At 40.2% G+C, this 17,317-nt stretch overlaps 1 protein-coding gene across 5 annotated transcripts in view; it reads left to right on the top strand.

Annotated features, from left to right (window-relative positions):
- pbx3b (pre-B-cell leukemia homeobox 3b) overlaps positions 1-17,317 on the top strand; it is a 264,092-nt gene that overhangs the window by 68,599 nt on the left and 178,176 nt on the right. The window contains exons 1-2 of one of the 5 annotated variants that reach the window (XM_080212206.1): positions 102-142; positions 1,657-1,703. The exons of the other annotated variants lie outside the window; for them this stretch is intronic. Of the exons in view, the coding sequence (XP_080068332.1) occupies positions 117-142; positions 1,657-1,703 (73 nt within the window). The 5' untranslated portion in view covers positions 102-116. Of the gene's footprint in view, positions 1-101; positions 143-1,656; positions 1,704-17,317 lie in introns of those variants that run through there. 5 annotated transcript variants of the gene reach the window in all.

Genomic DNA, 17,317 nt, shown 5'->3' with positions numbered 1-17,317 from the left:
GGGATGACAGAAATTAATACGCACTTGCTCAGCGAAAGCTATGATTAATGGCTGTGAGCAGGAGAATGCTGGCCCTCCTTTTACTCTGGTTTGATGGGGATTGAAAAGCGAAGGCTATGTTTATTCTCTTCCGAAAGCGGAGGTCAGATGCAGTACATTGCAGCTATTTCATTCTTCTGTTGTTTTTCTCTGTTGGTTGAAATTACTGTAAATTAAGTTTAAATGGTTATCTTTCCAAATGGTGCTTTTTTTTTATTGTGAAGAATTTTAGATAATTATGAAGGCCATTTGTAATAAGTAGTCTCATCAGTTATATGATACAGAAGTTTCATTTTTCAGTAAAACATGAGTAAATGCAAATGGTTTTTCTTCATTAGTGGTTTTATTTGAAAAAAACTCATTCAGTGCCCAGTTTTGATTTCCTCCCCCAGCATGGGAAGGTTGAACTGTCTTTTGAACCAGACAGGAAGACATAAATTAATATAGTTCTCTGGATAAGTCACTTATTAATAATCCATTCTGTCATGATTCTTGGCACTGCCAGCATGACAGTTGCATCACTGTTTTTCCAAAACAGATAGCAGACTGCTATCAACATCCTATTTGGAGATGTTTCAGATGACAATTTGTTACCATATTTTTAAATCAAGCTTTTTGAAAAAAAACAGTTTACTTTGAATTGGAGCATATGTCATTTTGGGCATCATGGCCATTTCTGTGCGTTGTAGGATTTTACTTGGTGTTAATAACTTGGAATTTTAAACCAAAAGTAGGTAAAAGTTATGGAAATGCAAACCCTTTTGGGAAAGTGCTTCTATATTTAACCCAGCATTTGTTTCTGCAGAATTCAAAACTAAAATACTTTATAATAGCCTCAACAATTAATATGGGGACTGCTGTTCTTGTTCTTTGAACTAGGACTAGAATTTACCGCAACCTCTAATTATGCATTAAAAACTGCTTCCTTTCTTTGGAGTATACTCTGCAATTCTGCAATGATCATATGTACTGTAAGTTATCAAAATAATTCTAAAATCATTTAATGTTAGAATTTTCACTACAGTCGTAACCAAATAAAGAAAATATGATTTGTCATTGTATGTTTTTGTGAAATTTTAAAGTAGAACCTGACAGCAGATGTTTTGCTGACATGAATATTTTGTTCACTTCAGACTCTCATTTCAGCCCTACTTCTGTCACCATGATTGATTTATTTCATTGTGGACAATGGGCTTTACAACCTGATTTCTTTTCCCCCTCCTTTTTTCTTTTCCTGAAGTGCCGATAGCTAGAACAGCCTTGACTTCATAAAAAAAAGCATCTTCTAAGGTCACTGTTATAGGAACCATTACAGCAGTGCAGATGCAGATTTGCAAATCAGAGATTATATCTTCAGGCATTGCTGTCAAGTGTTATTCAAATAACACCAGCCTCACATTTGAATAACAGCAGACATTTTGAATTAATTAATCAGAGGAGATAGTCCAGGGCTTTTCTCATTAGTCTTCAGGTCAGGCTAGAAAAGATATATGTGTTGGTGATGATATCCTTGTCTTTAATCGTGATTTATGAAGATTTAGGATTGTGTGTGATTTGTCAAAGGTTCTGGGAAAAGGCTTGTGCATATTTCATTATCTAATCTCTGATTGATTTCAGGATGCTAAAAGATATACCAATACTGTTCAGATGTGTGAGAAGCACTGGTAGGCACTGCATCCCAGGAGTTTTCCTCTGTTATCTCTTATGACTGCCAGAAAAAGCTGTAAACTTCTATTGCTTGTAGTTACATTGCTGTATTTTAATTATTGCAGAAGTTGTTTGCTCATACTGTCTTTGAAACAAAAGCTATGTACACAAAAACCACAAAAATTCTTCCAAGCTTTATGCATTTATACCTTTGTCAGAAAAGCATCTTTTAGAGTTTTTGCTGCTTTTTGTGATTTTGTTTTGGCGTAAAAATCGTAAAATGTTATTGGTTTGAATTACTTTGCTAACAAATATTTTAACAAATTAAAAAAAAGTTTTTTTTAAACACTGCTCAGTTTTGACCAGTGAAAACAAATGGTTAAAGCTTTGGTACACTTAGGGGACGAATCAGAAGTTAATAATTCAACCATTCCTCTTACAGGATCTTTTGTTTATACTTTGGGTGCCAGCTTTTATTAAAGCAGCATTAAAAGAAAATTGTAAAGCTTCATTCATGCTCTAGATGTCTGTACAGGAATGGCTGATCTATCATTTTAAACAATATAGCAAGATTAGTATGGTTTGATAGTTTTTGAATTATGTTTCCTAGTTGAGCTTTATTAAAAGATATCGTCTTTAATTACTAAAAATTGGCTTTCGATGAACCTGATAGAATGGCTTAATACTACTGTACTTGAGAGGGTATTTGGACTGTTGCAGGAGTGAGTGCATTTTTCATGAGAGAAATATATGAAACTCACAAGTTTTAAAAATACAAAGAAAATATAGCAGGTAAAAACAGTGATGTGACCGTACATGTTTAATGCGTACATGGATTATGCGTTAAACCATTCAGTCAACCATGTCTGCCCACTCTTAGCTTTCAGTTGGAACAATGGAGGCATTCCAGAACAAAGTTGTTCTTACCTGTTACCACTTTCTAACTTGCAAAGCTGTACAAAATTTTCTTCTGGCTTTTTCTTGATGTCACAATACTTAAGCACAGTTTTGTGAAAGTTGGCCAATACATACTCATGACATGCAAAATATGATCTGATATTACACCACACAAAGGAAAACATATATTGCTTTTTAAAGATTACTTCAGTGAGTTGAAAATGGGTATTTAATCTCATGATGGCTGTGAGTCTTATATTTTATGTCGGTATCTGAATCCCTTGATGAAATTACTGAATTGTAACTTGATTCCTGACATCCATTATTCTCCATAAGTTTAAGTACAGTGAAGTATTGTGTCAGTGGTCAGTGAACTTGCATTATGAGATTAAAACATATTAAACAAAAGTTTTCTTGATGGCTCAGTGAGGAAATGTACCGTATGATGTGGTGCTGAGCCATTTAGGCTCGTAAGACCCTGGGTTTGATCTGTATTAACCAGGTGCCAAAACAATTTCTTTTCAAATGGTCTTAACATTTTCTTGAGGGCTACATTTTGATTTTTGGAGGCTATTTGGTTAATATTTATACATCTTTTAACTTTGAATCTAAAAATAAGTTGTTAATTTGTTATAAATAAATCTCCTCTAATCGATTTCTAAAAAGAAAATTAAAACTATTTGGCACAATATAATTATTTATTGGGAATGAGTCTCACATCTGCAGACCCTTTTAAAAATAATTGCAAGCAATTTGCATTCTCCAACATTCTTTGGTTTTATTCTGCCAATTTCAGGTTTCGCTCCCCTCAATACTTCTGTTTAAAGTGAGTGCTGACAAACACGTCAGGATACTGACTTCCAAAGATCCAACTGTGCAACAAGGGGAGTACACACAAATTAATTCTGCAGCACCAAGCTAAACATCAGATAACAAATGGTTGAATTCACATATCCTTCACATTTCAGTGATTATTTTTCTCCGCTAATGCATCTTCTCGTATGCTTATCTGTGCTTTAATAGACATAGATTGGAACCTCTTAGCACAGAAGCACAGAATTTACATTGACGACATGTACCCCTTTTTAGAGGTAGTTAGTGCAGTGACTGTACCCCTTAATGCCATACTTTTTACAATGGACATTGGAAGTCTTGGAAATCATAGAATTCTATGGCACAAAAGACCATTTGGCTCATTATGCCTGTGCCAGCTCTTTGAGAAAGAGCAATTAACTTAGTCCCCGCTCCTGCCTACTCTTTCCCCATGGAATATTTATCCAGTTCTTTGTACTTTGCTGTAAATTAGGAGGCAAAACTACATGAGACCCATACAAAGGGGAATTTAATTCAAAAGCGTGCCTCCTATCTTAGCTATGCATCCTTAAAACTGGACCCCAATACTGATGTAGATGCATATTATCTAATTTTTTTTTCTTATCTTCAAATACATCATTTGAATGATGTGGTAACATCCTGTTTTCAGGGTCCTGTACTAAAGAGGCATATTTCTAGAGCAGAATTGGGCGGCACGGTAGCACAGTGATTAGCACTGCTGCTTCACAGCTCCAGGGTCCTGTGTTCGATTCCCGGCTCGGGTCACTGTCTGTGTGGAGTTTGCACATTCTCTTCGTGTCTGGGTTTCCTCTGGGTACTCCGGTTTCCTCCCACAGTCCAAAGATGTGCAGGTTAGGTTGATTGGCCATGCTAAGAAATTGCCCCTTAGTGTCCAGGGATGTGTAGGTTAGTGGGAATAGTGGGTATAATATGTAGGGATCTGGGTGTAGGGCCTGGGTGGGATTGTGTTCGGTGCAGATTTGAAGGGCTTCTTTCTGCACTGTAGGGTTCTATGAACATCTATGAATTTTTGATTGGCTGCCTTTATTAAGGCTTACCCTGAACCCCTTGGATCTGCTTTTGGCTGTGTGCTCATTGCCCCACTGAAGCAAGTTTGGAACATTGCTGAGGGGCTGGTGTGGAGGAAAGACCACTCTGCAGCCTTGGGTAAATGGAAACTCTAAAATGTCCATGGCCTTTAATCCCCACCATCTGATGCCCCTTTCAAAAGGATGAATGAGTGACTGAGTTTTTGCAGGATTAGATTCCTTGGATTAAAAATTCAAGTGCAATGGATTCTTGGATTAAAAATAAGGGCAGAATTCTCCAACCTTTCCTGCTGGTGGGATCTTCTGGGCTTTCCAGTAATAGCATTGGTGAGGAATATAAGTCACCATCGGGGAGGGGGAGGTGGTTTGGAAATCTGCCCCGAGAATCAAGGAGTATTGCTCGTGATTGAAGTCCGTTTCCCAGCCCAATGTCTCTAATCTCTCCCATACTGCATCAATCCTCTATCTGTTGTGGTGGAGTTGAGCACAAATATGGAGGGACTCGAGTGTACTGAAAGTCTTCCTGCAGAATATTATGAGGGATTCAATCATCTACACAAAACGTAATGTTGGAAGTCACTGTCCTGGAAATACTGTATGCTTTGAAAAGCAGGAAAAGATGCTGTATAAATTCAGTTATTTAAAAGAAATACTGAGCTTAATATAGCTAATTTACCTAGTTTATCTAACCCGAGCTGTGTAAACACCAAGCACAAACCCTTCTGTAAATATTATCCTAATTTTTCTCAGTTATCTAAGCCGAACAGTGGTAGCCATTTCTGTTCAGAGTGGCCTTCTCTCAAAGTATTTGGTGATGGCAGCAGCAAGACCGGCCAGAGTTACTGTTCCAGCTTCTCCAAACACAGGTTCCCTCTCTCCCAGCTTTGCTGATCCTCCTGTCATAGATTACATCTCTTGAGGAGCAGGAAGAGCAAGAGAGAGAACCTGTAATTGCAGGAGCTAGAGCTGTTAGCATGGGAGAGATGCTGTCCACCGTGGCAGATTGGGGATCACGCTGGAGGCTGGCATGAAACTGATTTGTATTCTGCCAATGTGATGCAAACGAAAGCTGATTGGAATTACCCCCTGTGCTTGATTCTCCATTATGCCAGTGGGTAAACATGCCAGTCCAGAATATGTCTGGCCTAATGTGACATGCAAATATTCGGAATTACCTGTAGGGCTTTGTTCAGATCGTGGACGTCTAAGGAAAAGAAAATGCTAGAAAAGACAGCTACCGGATCCCGGAGGAATATGTGCATCGTGTGGTGGGTGGGTTCTCATGCACATGGCTCTGCTGCGAAGCAACCCTCAGGTGGTGAGATGTTTCCACACAGAAGCTGCAACTTCACTGATACTTTGAATCTTCATGCAACTTCAGGGACTTTGTCATAGGCTCGCACTATCTTCTATGGTGTTCACTGATGCTTCAGATTTCTTGGAACTTCAGGCACGGCCATGGATTGGTACTGATGCAGTGAAGTTGGGGGTTGAGGAGGGTTTACATGTGAGTGGAAGAGGAAGGTCTTGGGGAGGACAGGAACAAAGGTGTCGGTCAGGAGGCGGGGTAAAGCTGGGGAGGGTGCTGTAGGTGTCAGGGAGAAGGAAAGTCTGAGGGCAGAAGATGTAATGGGGAGAATGGTGCAAGTAGAAAGGTAGGTGTTTGGGGGTGCGAAGAAAGGTGTAAGGGAGTGAGTTTGGAGACAGGAAGAAATCTGCAGAAGGAGGGATTTTGGAGGGGAAGATGTAAGGGGGAGAGACGAAGTAGAAAATGTCGAGAGCTTCAAACTTTTAGATATCCAGATCACCAATAACCTGTCCTGGTCCCTCCTTACTGACACTATACTTAAGAAAGCCCATGAACACCCCTACTTTCTCAGCAGACTAAGGAAATTTGGCATGTCAGCTACGACTCTCACCAACTTTTACAGGTGCACCATAGAAAGCATTCTTTCTGGTTGTATCATAGCTTGGTATGGCTCCTGCTCTGCCCAAGAAATGAGAAACTACAAAAAGTCGTGAATGTAGCCCAATCCATCACGCAAATCAGCCTCCCGTCCATTGAACCTGTCTACACTTACTGCTGCCCCTGCAAAGCAGCCAGCATAATTAAGGACCCCACATACCCCAAACATTCTCTCTTCTACCTTCTTCTTTCGGGAAGAAGATACAAAAGCCTGAAGTCACGTACCAACCAACACAAGAACAGCTTCTTCCCTGCTGCCATCAGATTTTTGAATGAACCTATCCTGCATTGAATTGATCTTTCTCTACATCCTAGCTATAACTGTAACACTACATCCTGCACTGTCTTGTTTCCTTCTTGATGAATGGTATGCTTTGTATAGCGTGCAAGAAACAATATTTTTCATTGTATACTAATCCATCTGACAACAATAAATCAAATAATGGAATATCCAGGTGAATGTGCAAGAGAGGGATTTGTGGAATCAATTACTTCCTCCTGGGGAGTGAATGCAAGATGCACGTGATAGGAGGAGATGGTTGGAATAATGGGCCTGAGAGGGTGAGAAAATGAGGATGTGACGGTATTGGTAGAAGGAGCAACATGCGTTGTTGAGGGGGACACGGAAGTAAACACAGAAATGGGAAGTGAAGATGGGGCGGGAAGGAGGAGGTCTGCAAGGTCAGTGTGAGATGTTTAGGAAGGTAGTGAATGTGCATGTTCAGCTGGATATTCAAGAAGGAAAACGGTTTGGGCTGCAGTATAATGGTGGGGAGATTGAAGTGATGCTGGGGGACAGTAAAGCAGAAAGGACTTGGGTGACTGGAGGAGAGGAAATGATTGAGGTGCTGAGTTGAGAAGCTGACATCAACCATTTTTACAAAATTGAAAGTGAGTAGAGCCTTGTGTTGGATGGGCACAAGTGCTACATAGGAGTTCAGTCAGTGCATGTGTAATGATGCAGGTCGGCTCAGCTAGGTAGCTGGAAGCAGACAGCATTGGAAAAGCTGGGAATAGTGAGATGAATGTGATGGCTGAAGGCTCCGCCTGCGTGTCAGAGGGCTTGCACAAGGCTATAAAAGGCCCTGCCAAAGATACTTTTCCCTCCAGAATCATGTGTTCTGGCTTCATGCAGCTAGATTGTGGGGTGGGTGGCTTTGTGAAACACGTACAATGATGCTAAAAGACGAAAGTAGACATTTATTCAGTGAGAGTGAATACATTTGCAGATAATATCGTAACAACATTCATCTGTGCAACTGTTTGTGATCAGAATTTCTTGATTTTATGTGGCCTACTAGTTCTTGTAAATGGTGCCCTGACATACGCAGCAACGGTGGCGGCAACCTGTGAAGTTGTTTGCCCTGTTGCCTTTGATGATTTTGACACTTGTCCTCTGGAGAGCTTAAGTCTGGAGGGTCCCAGCATATGGTGACAGGATGAAGTTGAAGGGGTCACAGACTCAGGATTCAGAAGGAGCAGGCAACCTCTGAGAGCTTTGAGTGGAAGAGCCAGGGATGTCCAGCTGCTGCTCCTCCTCCCTTCGGGTGTCCAAGGCCCTGGTCTGACATCTTGAGGGAAAGGGGTGCCCGGAGGCATAGCAGATGGCACAAAACAACTTAAGAGACAAATATAATTACATTATTATAAAATGTAAGTAAAATATAATTAATTAAGACCTCAGTTTGGGCATTGGTGCTTTGACTACTGATGAAATAGCATGATGGCGGGCAAAATTTTTTAAATTGAATACAATTGGTTCATCAGCAAACTGTGATGGTGAAAGTTGACATGTTGACATTGGGTTTTCCAGTCTAAAAATGTAACACAGGAAGTTACAGAAATATTAGAGGAAGTATGGTCAGTGTGCCCCATTCCCATCTTGCGTTCCCACTGCACAAACTCATCATAACAACGGCAATAGAGTGCAGGTCAGTGTGCATCTCCAGCTCTCTCCTTGAATTTAATTGTAGACCTGAAAAATACACCCCCCCAACTTTCTCTGCAATTGTGATGGAACTTCTGCCCAAAGAAGAGAACGTATTTGAGAGGAGTTGGGTTTTACAAGGATTAGAACAACAGAAGGCTCAGATAGGTATGTAATTTGCAGAGATTCCAGGTTCCCTCTTTTCTTGGGCTTTTTGCAGCTTTTGAGGCCAGATTTGTCTGTTGCCTCTATGCATTTTGAACCCTTGTATTAGCTGATCTCAGGTGGGGAGCACTAAATTACTACAATTTACCTCAGATTTTGCAGGCTATCACGATTATGTCAGTCATGTGTTTTTTCTTCTGGTCACTATCTTGTGACCCTGATGCTCTGTGTTTGTGTTTTTAAGGTGAAAATGTGATTAGGCGCACTTGGAAAATGGCCAATTTTCAAGTTAGCAGAAGGTTTTTGTTCCTAGTAGAATTGTACACCAGTTTGAATCACCGACCTGAAAAGTGCAAAGAGAAAAATTGAAGGAGGAAAAATATTCTGGAAAGCCAAATGGAACAAACAAAAAGGCTATCAGTTTAACATTAATAGATAAATTAGAAAACTGGAAAATATTTTTCTGTACGGTTAATTGTTTTAACAGTGAAAACCAATACAGGCCAAGTTGGTTAATGCTTATGTGTAAAGCTCAGTTTTTCAGTCATAACATTTAGTCTTAATTTAAACTAATGATAAAGCAGCTGTTTTTCTAACAGTGTGCCAGTAGAACCTCCTTGGTGTGGCTTATGGTGAGATTGAGGATATTGTGTTTTATAACAACAGCAATGTTTATCCAATGGAATGATAACATCAGAACTAATGATTTGTGTAAAATCAGTGACTGAATAAATTGAATTTCATTTGTATTAAAACAAAAGCAACACACTGCAGCTGCTGGAAATCTGAAATAAAAACTGAGAACTCTGGAAGTACTCAGCAGCTCAGGCAGGATGATAATCTCAAAAGTTAACTCTTGTTTCTCTATAGATACTGCCTGATTTGCTGAGTTTGTTTTCATTTCTACTAAATTCTGTTGTGAAATTTTAACTTTGTTTTGAGGATTGAATTCTGAGCATTATTTTGTGAAAATTATAAATGTATGTAAATGCCAGTAAATCACCCATAATAGGATCGGAGGCAAATCTCAAATATAATTATTAGGTAAAGCAGGATTAGAGGGTGGGCCATAATTGAAACCTGGTACATGACCTTATTCCGTCCCCATTTTTGACACTTACATATTTCTATTATAAGTTTCTTTAAAGTGGAGCCTGTCTACGTAAACTGTCTCCTTTGACAATTATATATTCCTGTTGAAAGTGCACACACAGTGCTTTTACTGGCATGAGGTGGAATTACCGAACAATAGTCTTACATAAACAGTTTCCAATTTCAGTACAGACATTGGAATTTACATTTGAATAGGTTGAAAGTGTGGATAGTAGTAAGAATTTATAATTCAATCACAGATTTTATTTACCATATAGTTCCTACTAATTGTGTATTTGGCTTCTATACCATATCATTTTAAAAGCTAAGGATACACAACCGGTTGCTGTGCAAGAAACACCATTTGGAGGTATGGAGTATTTAGCAGTATTGGGGAAGGTGGTGAACCATAGATGCTTAAGGAATTGTCCTGTGTTTTGGTAGCAATGGGATTAGGGGTGGGGGGGGGTGGCGGTGTCCTGGAGTTGAGCAGACCTGGAATGGGAGCACTGATGTTTGACACCTTTGTGGTGGAATTTTGGGATTTGATGACTTATTGGTGTGGTATGTTTATGGAAAGAGTATCTTGTGATTTAGAGAATATGAAAAGGAAATGTGAAGTCTAATAGAACTGGGATATATGTGACAAAGGGTTTGATATTCTGATGGATTACTGGTGTTGCAGCGGAAAGAGAAAGGGCGAGGGTTGGGGAGGGGTTGGGTGTGGAGGGGTATAAATCACATGAGCTTACAGTACTTAGTTGGGGTGGAAGATATCATGTCTAGCAGTATTGATTTATAGGAGATCTCTGCAAACATGTATTTAGTGATCTGTGATTGTTTCTTCAGTATCTATCTATGTCAGTCTTTTGCTTTCCCTCTCTTTCTCCAACTCCCTCAACCATTAGTAATGAGAATATTTAAACTCTATTTCTAGTACTAAAGGACAGGTGACAATTGGACTTTTAATCATTTCAAAATTTAAACTTAATTTGGCCCAGAAACATCAACTTAAAACCCCCATGAGGTCCATGGGGAATCCTTGATTGATCTCCCTGCAGGGTGCATTGAGTATGAGTTCTTCTGGTGATGGACAGTGGCCTGTCCAGCTGGAACTCATTACCTGAGACTTTTATAAGGCAGGCCCAGGACTGGGCCTGCTGAATTGTAGTCCCAGGCAGGGGTTAGTGTGTGCGCACACTGGTAGCGATTTTACTTTACATTCTGTAATAAACAATGTTCTTTTCCAGTCGGGCTTCCTGAGTCATTACACCAGCTTTTTGGGGAAACTGAGATCTTCAAGTAAAAATTAGAATGAATATAGCAGATGGCACAAAACAACTTAAGAGACAAATATAATTACATTATTATAAAAATTAAATAAAATACAATTAATTAAGACCTCAGTTTGGGCATTGGCACTTTGACTACTGATGAAATAGCATGATGGCGGGCAAATGTTTTTAAATTGACTACAATTGGTTCATCAGCAAACTGTGATGGTGAAAATTGACATGTTGACATTGGGTTTTCCAGTCTAAAAATGTGACACAGGAAGTTACAGAAATATTAGAGGAAGTATGGTTAGTAAGAAGATTTAATGTATGATATGTTTAAAAAAAACTTGTCTGTTTGCACTTCCTTCATTATTTGACTTCCCGTTGTCACAAATGTGATGCACTGTTTTATTATAAGTTCCAATATCCACAATTATAATGAAAAACAGCTGGATAGACTCTTCATTCTGAGGCATAAGTTGTCCAGTATTCCCAGAATTCTTTCAACATGTTTTCTGAAATGTTTTCTCATCCACCATTTTCCACTCAGTAAATCCAAAATATGGTTATTGCCAAAATGAAAGACTTAAAACTTACTGAATACATGACAACAAAAAACACATTTATCAATTTGTCCTTCCTGTATTTTAATGTCCTCATTAAAAGTTTCTCCCTAAAGCTTGAATTTGAAGGTGATATTTTTATCTAAAGCTGTGACATCAAGTTAAATTTGGATTGTCCAATTTGTGCATATGCCCTTTATTTAGTCTCCCACAATGCATCAGCTCTGTTCAACCATCTGTAGTAGGAGTATGTTCTTTCTTTAGCTTATAGCAGTGTCTGCTTAAACTTATTTTAAGAAAATCTAAAATAAGTTTCATGGGACTGTGCATATGTACATGCATGAGGGAAACATGATTTCTAATTATATGCAGTTTTGTCATGTTTTACACTTTACAAGGTGAAAGAAAGATAGACTAAGTTGCAAGAGAGAGTCTGAGGTCAGAGGTATAGTGAAGAAAAGAAGTATTGCTTCTTTTAATACTACGTTATTTCTCAAAAACACCCATTAGATTTTAAAATTAACTGAACTATCTCACCAGTATCTTATTGATGGTGAGAAAAGGTCAGTGCTAATTTATAATTGGAAAAACATATTTAATTTGTGAACATTTCTGATTGGGTCAGTGAGAAAAACAGACTGACAAATTGCCAGTTTCTTGCCTCATTATAATTTAGCTTCTTTAAAAAGAAAAACATCTCGAAAGCAAACACATCAGAAGGTAGGATAAGAGGGAATGAAGTATGTTATGAAACTCGACTAGATCCCAACAGTTTTTCTAATTTGGCACTAGTGTGAGGGTAAGGTGTTTCTCTCCAGGTGTGATTTTATTGACACACTAGGAAGCTTTTATCGAAACAAACTTTATTTAACATAAGAACATAAGAAATAGGAGCAGGAGTAGGCCATCTAGCCCTTCGAGCCTGCCCCGCCATTCAATAAAATCATGGCTGATCTGAAGTGGATCAGTTCCACTTTCCCGCTTTCTCCCCATAACCCTTAATTCCCTTGCCTATCAGAAATCTATCTACCTGTGACTTAAATATATTCAACAAGGTAGCCTCCACCACTTCAATGGGCAGAGAATTCCACAGATTCACCATCCTTTGAGTGAAGAAGTTCCCCCTCAACTCTGTTCTAAACTGCGGTCCCCCCCCCCTCTCTATTTTGAGGCTGTGCCCTCTAGTTCTGCTTTATTTTCTAAGCGGGAAGAATCTCTGTACCTCTACCCTATCTAGCCCCTTCATTATCTTGTAAGTCTCTATAAGATCTCCCGTCAGCCTTCTAAACTCCATTGAGTATAGACCCAGTCTATTCAATCTCTCTTCATAAGCTAACCCCCTCATCTCCGGTATCAGCCTGGTGAACCTTCTCTGTACTCCCTCCAAGTCCAATATATCCTTTCGCAAATATGGCCACCAAAACTGCACACAGTACTCCAGCTGCGGCCTCACCAGTGCCCTGTACAGTTGCAGCAAGATCTCCCTGCTTTTGTATTCTATCCCCCTCGCTATAAAGGCCAACATTCCATTCGCCTTCTTGATCACCTGCAGACTGCATTTTTGCAATTTGTGCATAAGGACCCCCAGGTCCCTCTGCACTGTAGCATGCTTCAGCTTTTCACCCTTTAAATAATAATCCCTCCTACTATTATTTCTACCAAAGTGGATAACCTCACATTTGCTTATACGTTATACCCCATCTGCCAGGTCCTCACCCACTCGCTCAGCCTATCCAGATCTCTCTGCACACTTTCTGCGCCCTCCACGCAATTTGCTTTTCCACTCATTTTCGTGTCATCAGCAAATTTTGTTACCCTACACTCAGCCCCCTCCTGCAGATCGTCTATGTAAAGGGTAAACAGTTGAGGCCCCAGCGCCAATCCCTGCAGCACTCCACTAATCACCAACTGCCAACCAGAAAAGCACCCATTGATTCCAACTCTCTGCTTCCTGTTAGATAACCAATCCTCAATCCACGCTAACACTTTAGCTCCAACTCCTTGCATCCTAACCTTCTGCAGCAACCTTTCGTGAGGCAACTTATCGAATGCCTTCTGGAAATCTAAAAACGCCACATCCACCGGTTCCCCTCTGTCTACCACACTAGTCACATCTTCATACAAATCCAATAAATTCGTTAAACACGACTTCCCCTTCACGAATCTGAGCTGCATCTGCTTGATCAAACCGTTCTTTTCTAGGTGTCTTGCTATTTCTTCTTTGATGATGGATTCTAGCATTTTTCCAACTGCGGACGTTAAACTAACCGGCCTATAATTCCCTGCCTTTTGTCTGCTACCTTTTTTAAACAGCGGCGTAACGTTAGCTGTTTTCCTCCGGCACTTGCCCAGAGTCCAGCGAATTTTGATAAATAATTAACTAAGGCATCCGTTATTACTTCTGCCATTTCTTTCAGAACCCTGGGGTGCATTCCATCTGGTCCCGGGTACTTGTCTACCTTCAGTCCCGTTAGTCTATCAAGCACTACCTCTCTAGTGACAGTAATTGTATGAAGGGCCTCATCTCCTACCATCCTTCTATCTTTATTATTCAGTAAGCTATTTGTGTCCTCCTCCATGAAGACCGACACAAAAACCTTATTTGAAGTCTCAGCCATTTCCTCGTTATCCACCGCCACAACCCCCCCTTGTCCTCCAAGGGTCCAACATTCACTAGCCAGCCTCTTCTTTATATATTTGTAAAAACTTTTACTATCATTTTTTATATTTAGGGCTAGTTTAGCTCCATACTCTATCTGTCCTTTCTTTATTGCTTTCTTAGTCATTCTTTTTTTTTAAATCTTTCCCAATCTTCTAATTCCCCACTATTTATAGCCGCTCTGAACGCATCGGCTTTTAATTTAATACTCTCCTTTATTTCCTTCGATAACCATAGCTGGTTATCCCTTTTCTTACAGTCCTTCTTTACCATTGGAATATATTTCTGCTGAGTACCGAAAAAGATCTCCTTAAAAATCCTCCACTGTTCCTCAGCTGCCCTACCAACCAGTCTGCGCCCCCAATCTACATTAGTCAATTCTGCTCTCATCTTGTCATACTCCCCTCTGTTCAAACAGAGGACACTGGTTTGGGACCCTACTTTCTCATCCTCCAACTGCATCAGAAATTCAACCATACTATGATCACTCGTCCCAAGAGGATCCCTCACAAGAAGATCCCTAATTCCACCTGCCTTGTTACACAGTACTGGATCTAAGATAACTCGCTCCCTCGTAGGTTCCGTTACATACTGTTCAAGGAAACTATCCCGACAGCATTCCAAGAACTCTTCCTCAAGCCCACCGCGTCCGACTTGAGTCAACCCGTATTAACAACACAGTTGAACTGTAACAAATGAATTAGGTTTTCGGTGTAAGCAGCTAATGCGAATGGGGAACTGAAAATTATTAGTAATAGCAAAATACTGAAATAAATGGTAGGACTGAAAACCAGCAGATCCCCAGGAGCTGATGGCCTACGTCCTGAAGTTCTAAAAAAAGTGGTTGCAGAGGTTGTGGATGCACTGGTTGTGAACTTCCAAAATTCCCTAAATTCTGGAACAGTTTCATTGGATCAGAAGATGGCAAATATAAAACCAGAAAAGAAAGAAAATGGTGAATTACAGACCAATTAGCCTAGCATCAATCATCAGGAAAATGGTGGAATCCATTATTAAGGAATTGGTAAAAGGAAACCTTGAAAATGATACAATCATGAGATAAAATCAATGTAGATTTATGAAAGGGAAATTGTGTTTGACAATTCAATTTCTTTAGGATGTAATTGGCATTAGGTAAAAGGAACCCATGAACATCATGAGGGCAAACTTCTGGGGTTGCTAGCTGCAGCTGGGCTTGTTGAATTGGGCATGAAGGCAAAACCAGGATTCTGGACGGGTGTCAAACCCATTGAGAGCCTCCTGGCCCCTGCACCTGCCCCGATCAAGTTCTTGCCCAGAGTGGGTGGGAACCTGATGAATACTGATTTGAAATCGTTTCAATCTAATTACCAGTTTGAAGCTGGATGCTCCGGCCTCCCTGTTTGCTCCCACGCCTCCAGCAGGAAGTTTGGCGGTCTACAATCTCCCCTGGTCCTAACAAGCATGGACCAAGTGCCATGGACTCTTGGTGGGGGTTGTGCTCATGTGCCTCTCTGCCGCTGCCAGGCTGTAGAGGGATGGGTCGCTCAAGGGACCTGGGGGGTTGGATGGGCTCCGGCTGGAGGATATGGGGTTGATTTCGGGACTCTGCCCAGGATGGTGATCTGTTGGCTGGCTTTGTCCTTCTCACTTGGAGATTGCTGTTAGGATAGTGATTACAGGCAGTGTTGTGTTACAGAGTCATAGAAGCTTACAGCATGGAAGCTGGCCCTTCGGCCCAATGTGCCCATGCCGCCCTTTTTTTTAAATTCCCTAAACTAATCCCAATTGCCCACAGTTGGCCCATATCCCTCTATACCTATCATATCCATGTCAATGCTTTTTAAAAGATAAAATTGTACCCGCTTCTCCTACTACCTCTGGCAGCTTGTTCCATACACTCACTACCCTCTGTGTGAAAAAGTTGCCCCTCTGGACACTTCTGTATCCCTCCCCTCTCACCTTAAATCTATGCCCTCTAGTATTAGACTCCCCTACCTTTGGGAAAAGATATTGACTATCTACCTTGTCTATGCATCTCATTATAGGTCACCCCTCAGCCTCCTGCGCTCCAGAGAAAAAAGTCCCAACTATTCAGCCTCTCCTTATAACTCAATCCATCAAATCCTGGTAGCATCCTAGTAAATCTTTTCTGCATTCTTTCTAGTTTAATAATATCCTTTCTATAATAGGGTGATCAGAAACTGCACACTGTATTCCAATGTGGCCTTACCAATGTTTTGTACAACTTCAACAAGACGTCTCAACCCCTGTATTCATTGTTCTGACCAATGAAACCAAACGTGCCAAAAAACATGGAAACCAAACACTTCTGGTCTCTTATCCAAGGAAGGAACCATTTGCCTGAGAGAGGGTGCAACAAAGGTTCACTAGATTAATTCCAGGGATGAGGTTGTTGTCCTATGAGGAGAGGTTGATTTAAATGGGCCTATGCTGTTTGGAGTGTAGCAGAATGATTTTGAAACATAAAAGATTCTTGGAGGGCTTTAGAGGATGGATTTTAAGAGGCAGTTTCCCTTGGCTGGAAAGGGGCATAGTCTGAGGGATAAGGGAGCTGTCATTCTGGATTGAGATGAGGAGAAATTTATTTAATAGGGTTGTGAGTCTTTCAGGGTGCTGTGGATGTACATTTGTTGATCATATTTAAGACAAGTTGATAGATTTTTAGACACTAAGTAAATAAAGAAGTATATGGATAGGGTGGGGAGTAGAGAGAGAAGATCAGCCCTGACCTTATTGAATAGTGGAGCAGTCAAGGAAGGCTGTATGGCCTAGTCCTGCTCCTATTTACTGAGCTTCTGTAGAAGACATGGAAATGCAGAATCAGAAGGGAGAGAGAAAAGAAAAGCAACACATGACAGTAGAGACAGATTTAAAAACATGTTCTCTGTTACATTGTGTGCAGTGCTAGCAGGATCGATAAACATTACTAAACATTTTATGTTTCATTGATAATTTACAATTCTTGACAGGTTTTTATTCTAAAATATAAATAGCTAGGCAAAATGGAAATAAATGGGTTATCTATTAATAAATCTGCTATGGCATGGTCATGGTGAATCAGGAGTGTTTGCTCTCATTTCTCCCCATCATACCTGCTTTCTATTAAACTATTGTCCCACGGCTTCATCATATGATCACTAGTAAACATGTAGTAAGGAAAAAGTACATCATTGTTCCCCTATGGCTTCTGAGTCAGCCA

This window comes from Carcharhinus amblyrhynchos, chromosome 25, assembly GCF_965287045.1.
Source record: "Carcharhinus amblyrhynchos chromosome 25, sCarAmb.v2.hapA, whole genome shotgun sequence".
Lineage (NCBI taxonomy): Eukaryota > Metazoa > Chordata > Chondrichthyes > Carcharhiniformes > Carcharhinidae > Carcharhinus > Carcharhinus amblyrhynchos.
The sequence above is the reverse complement of the archived record's forward strand: the minus strand, read 5'-3'. Positions and strand labels throughout refer to the sequence as shown.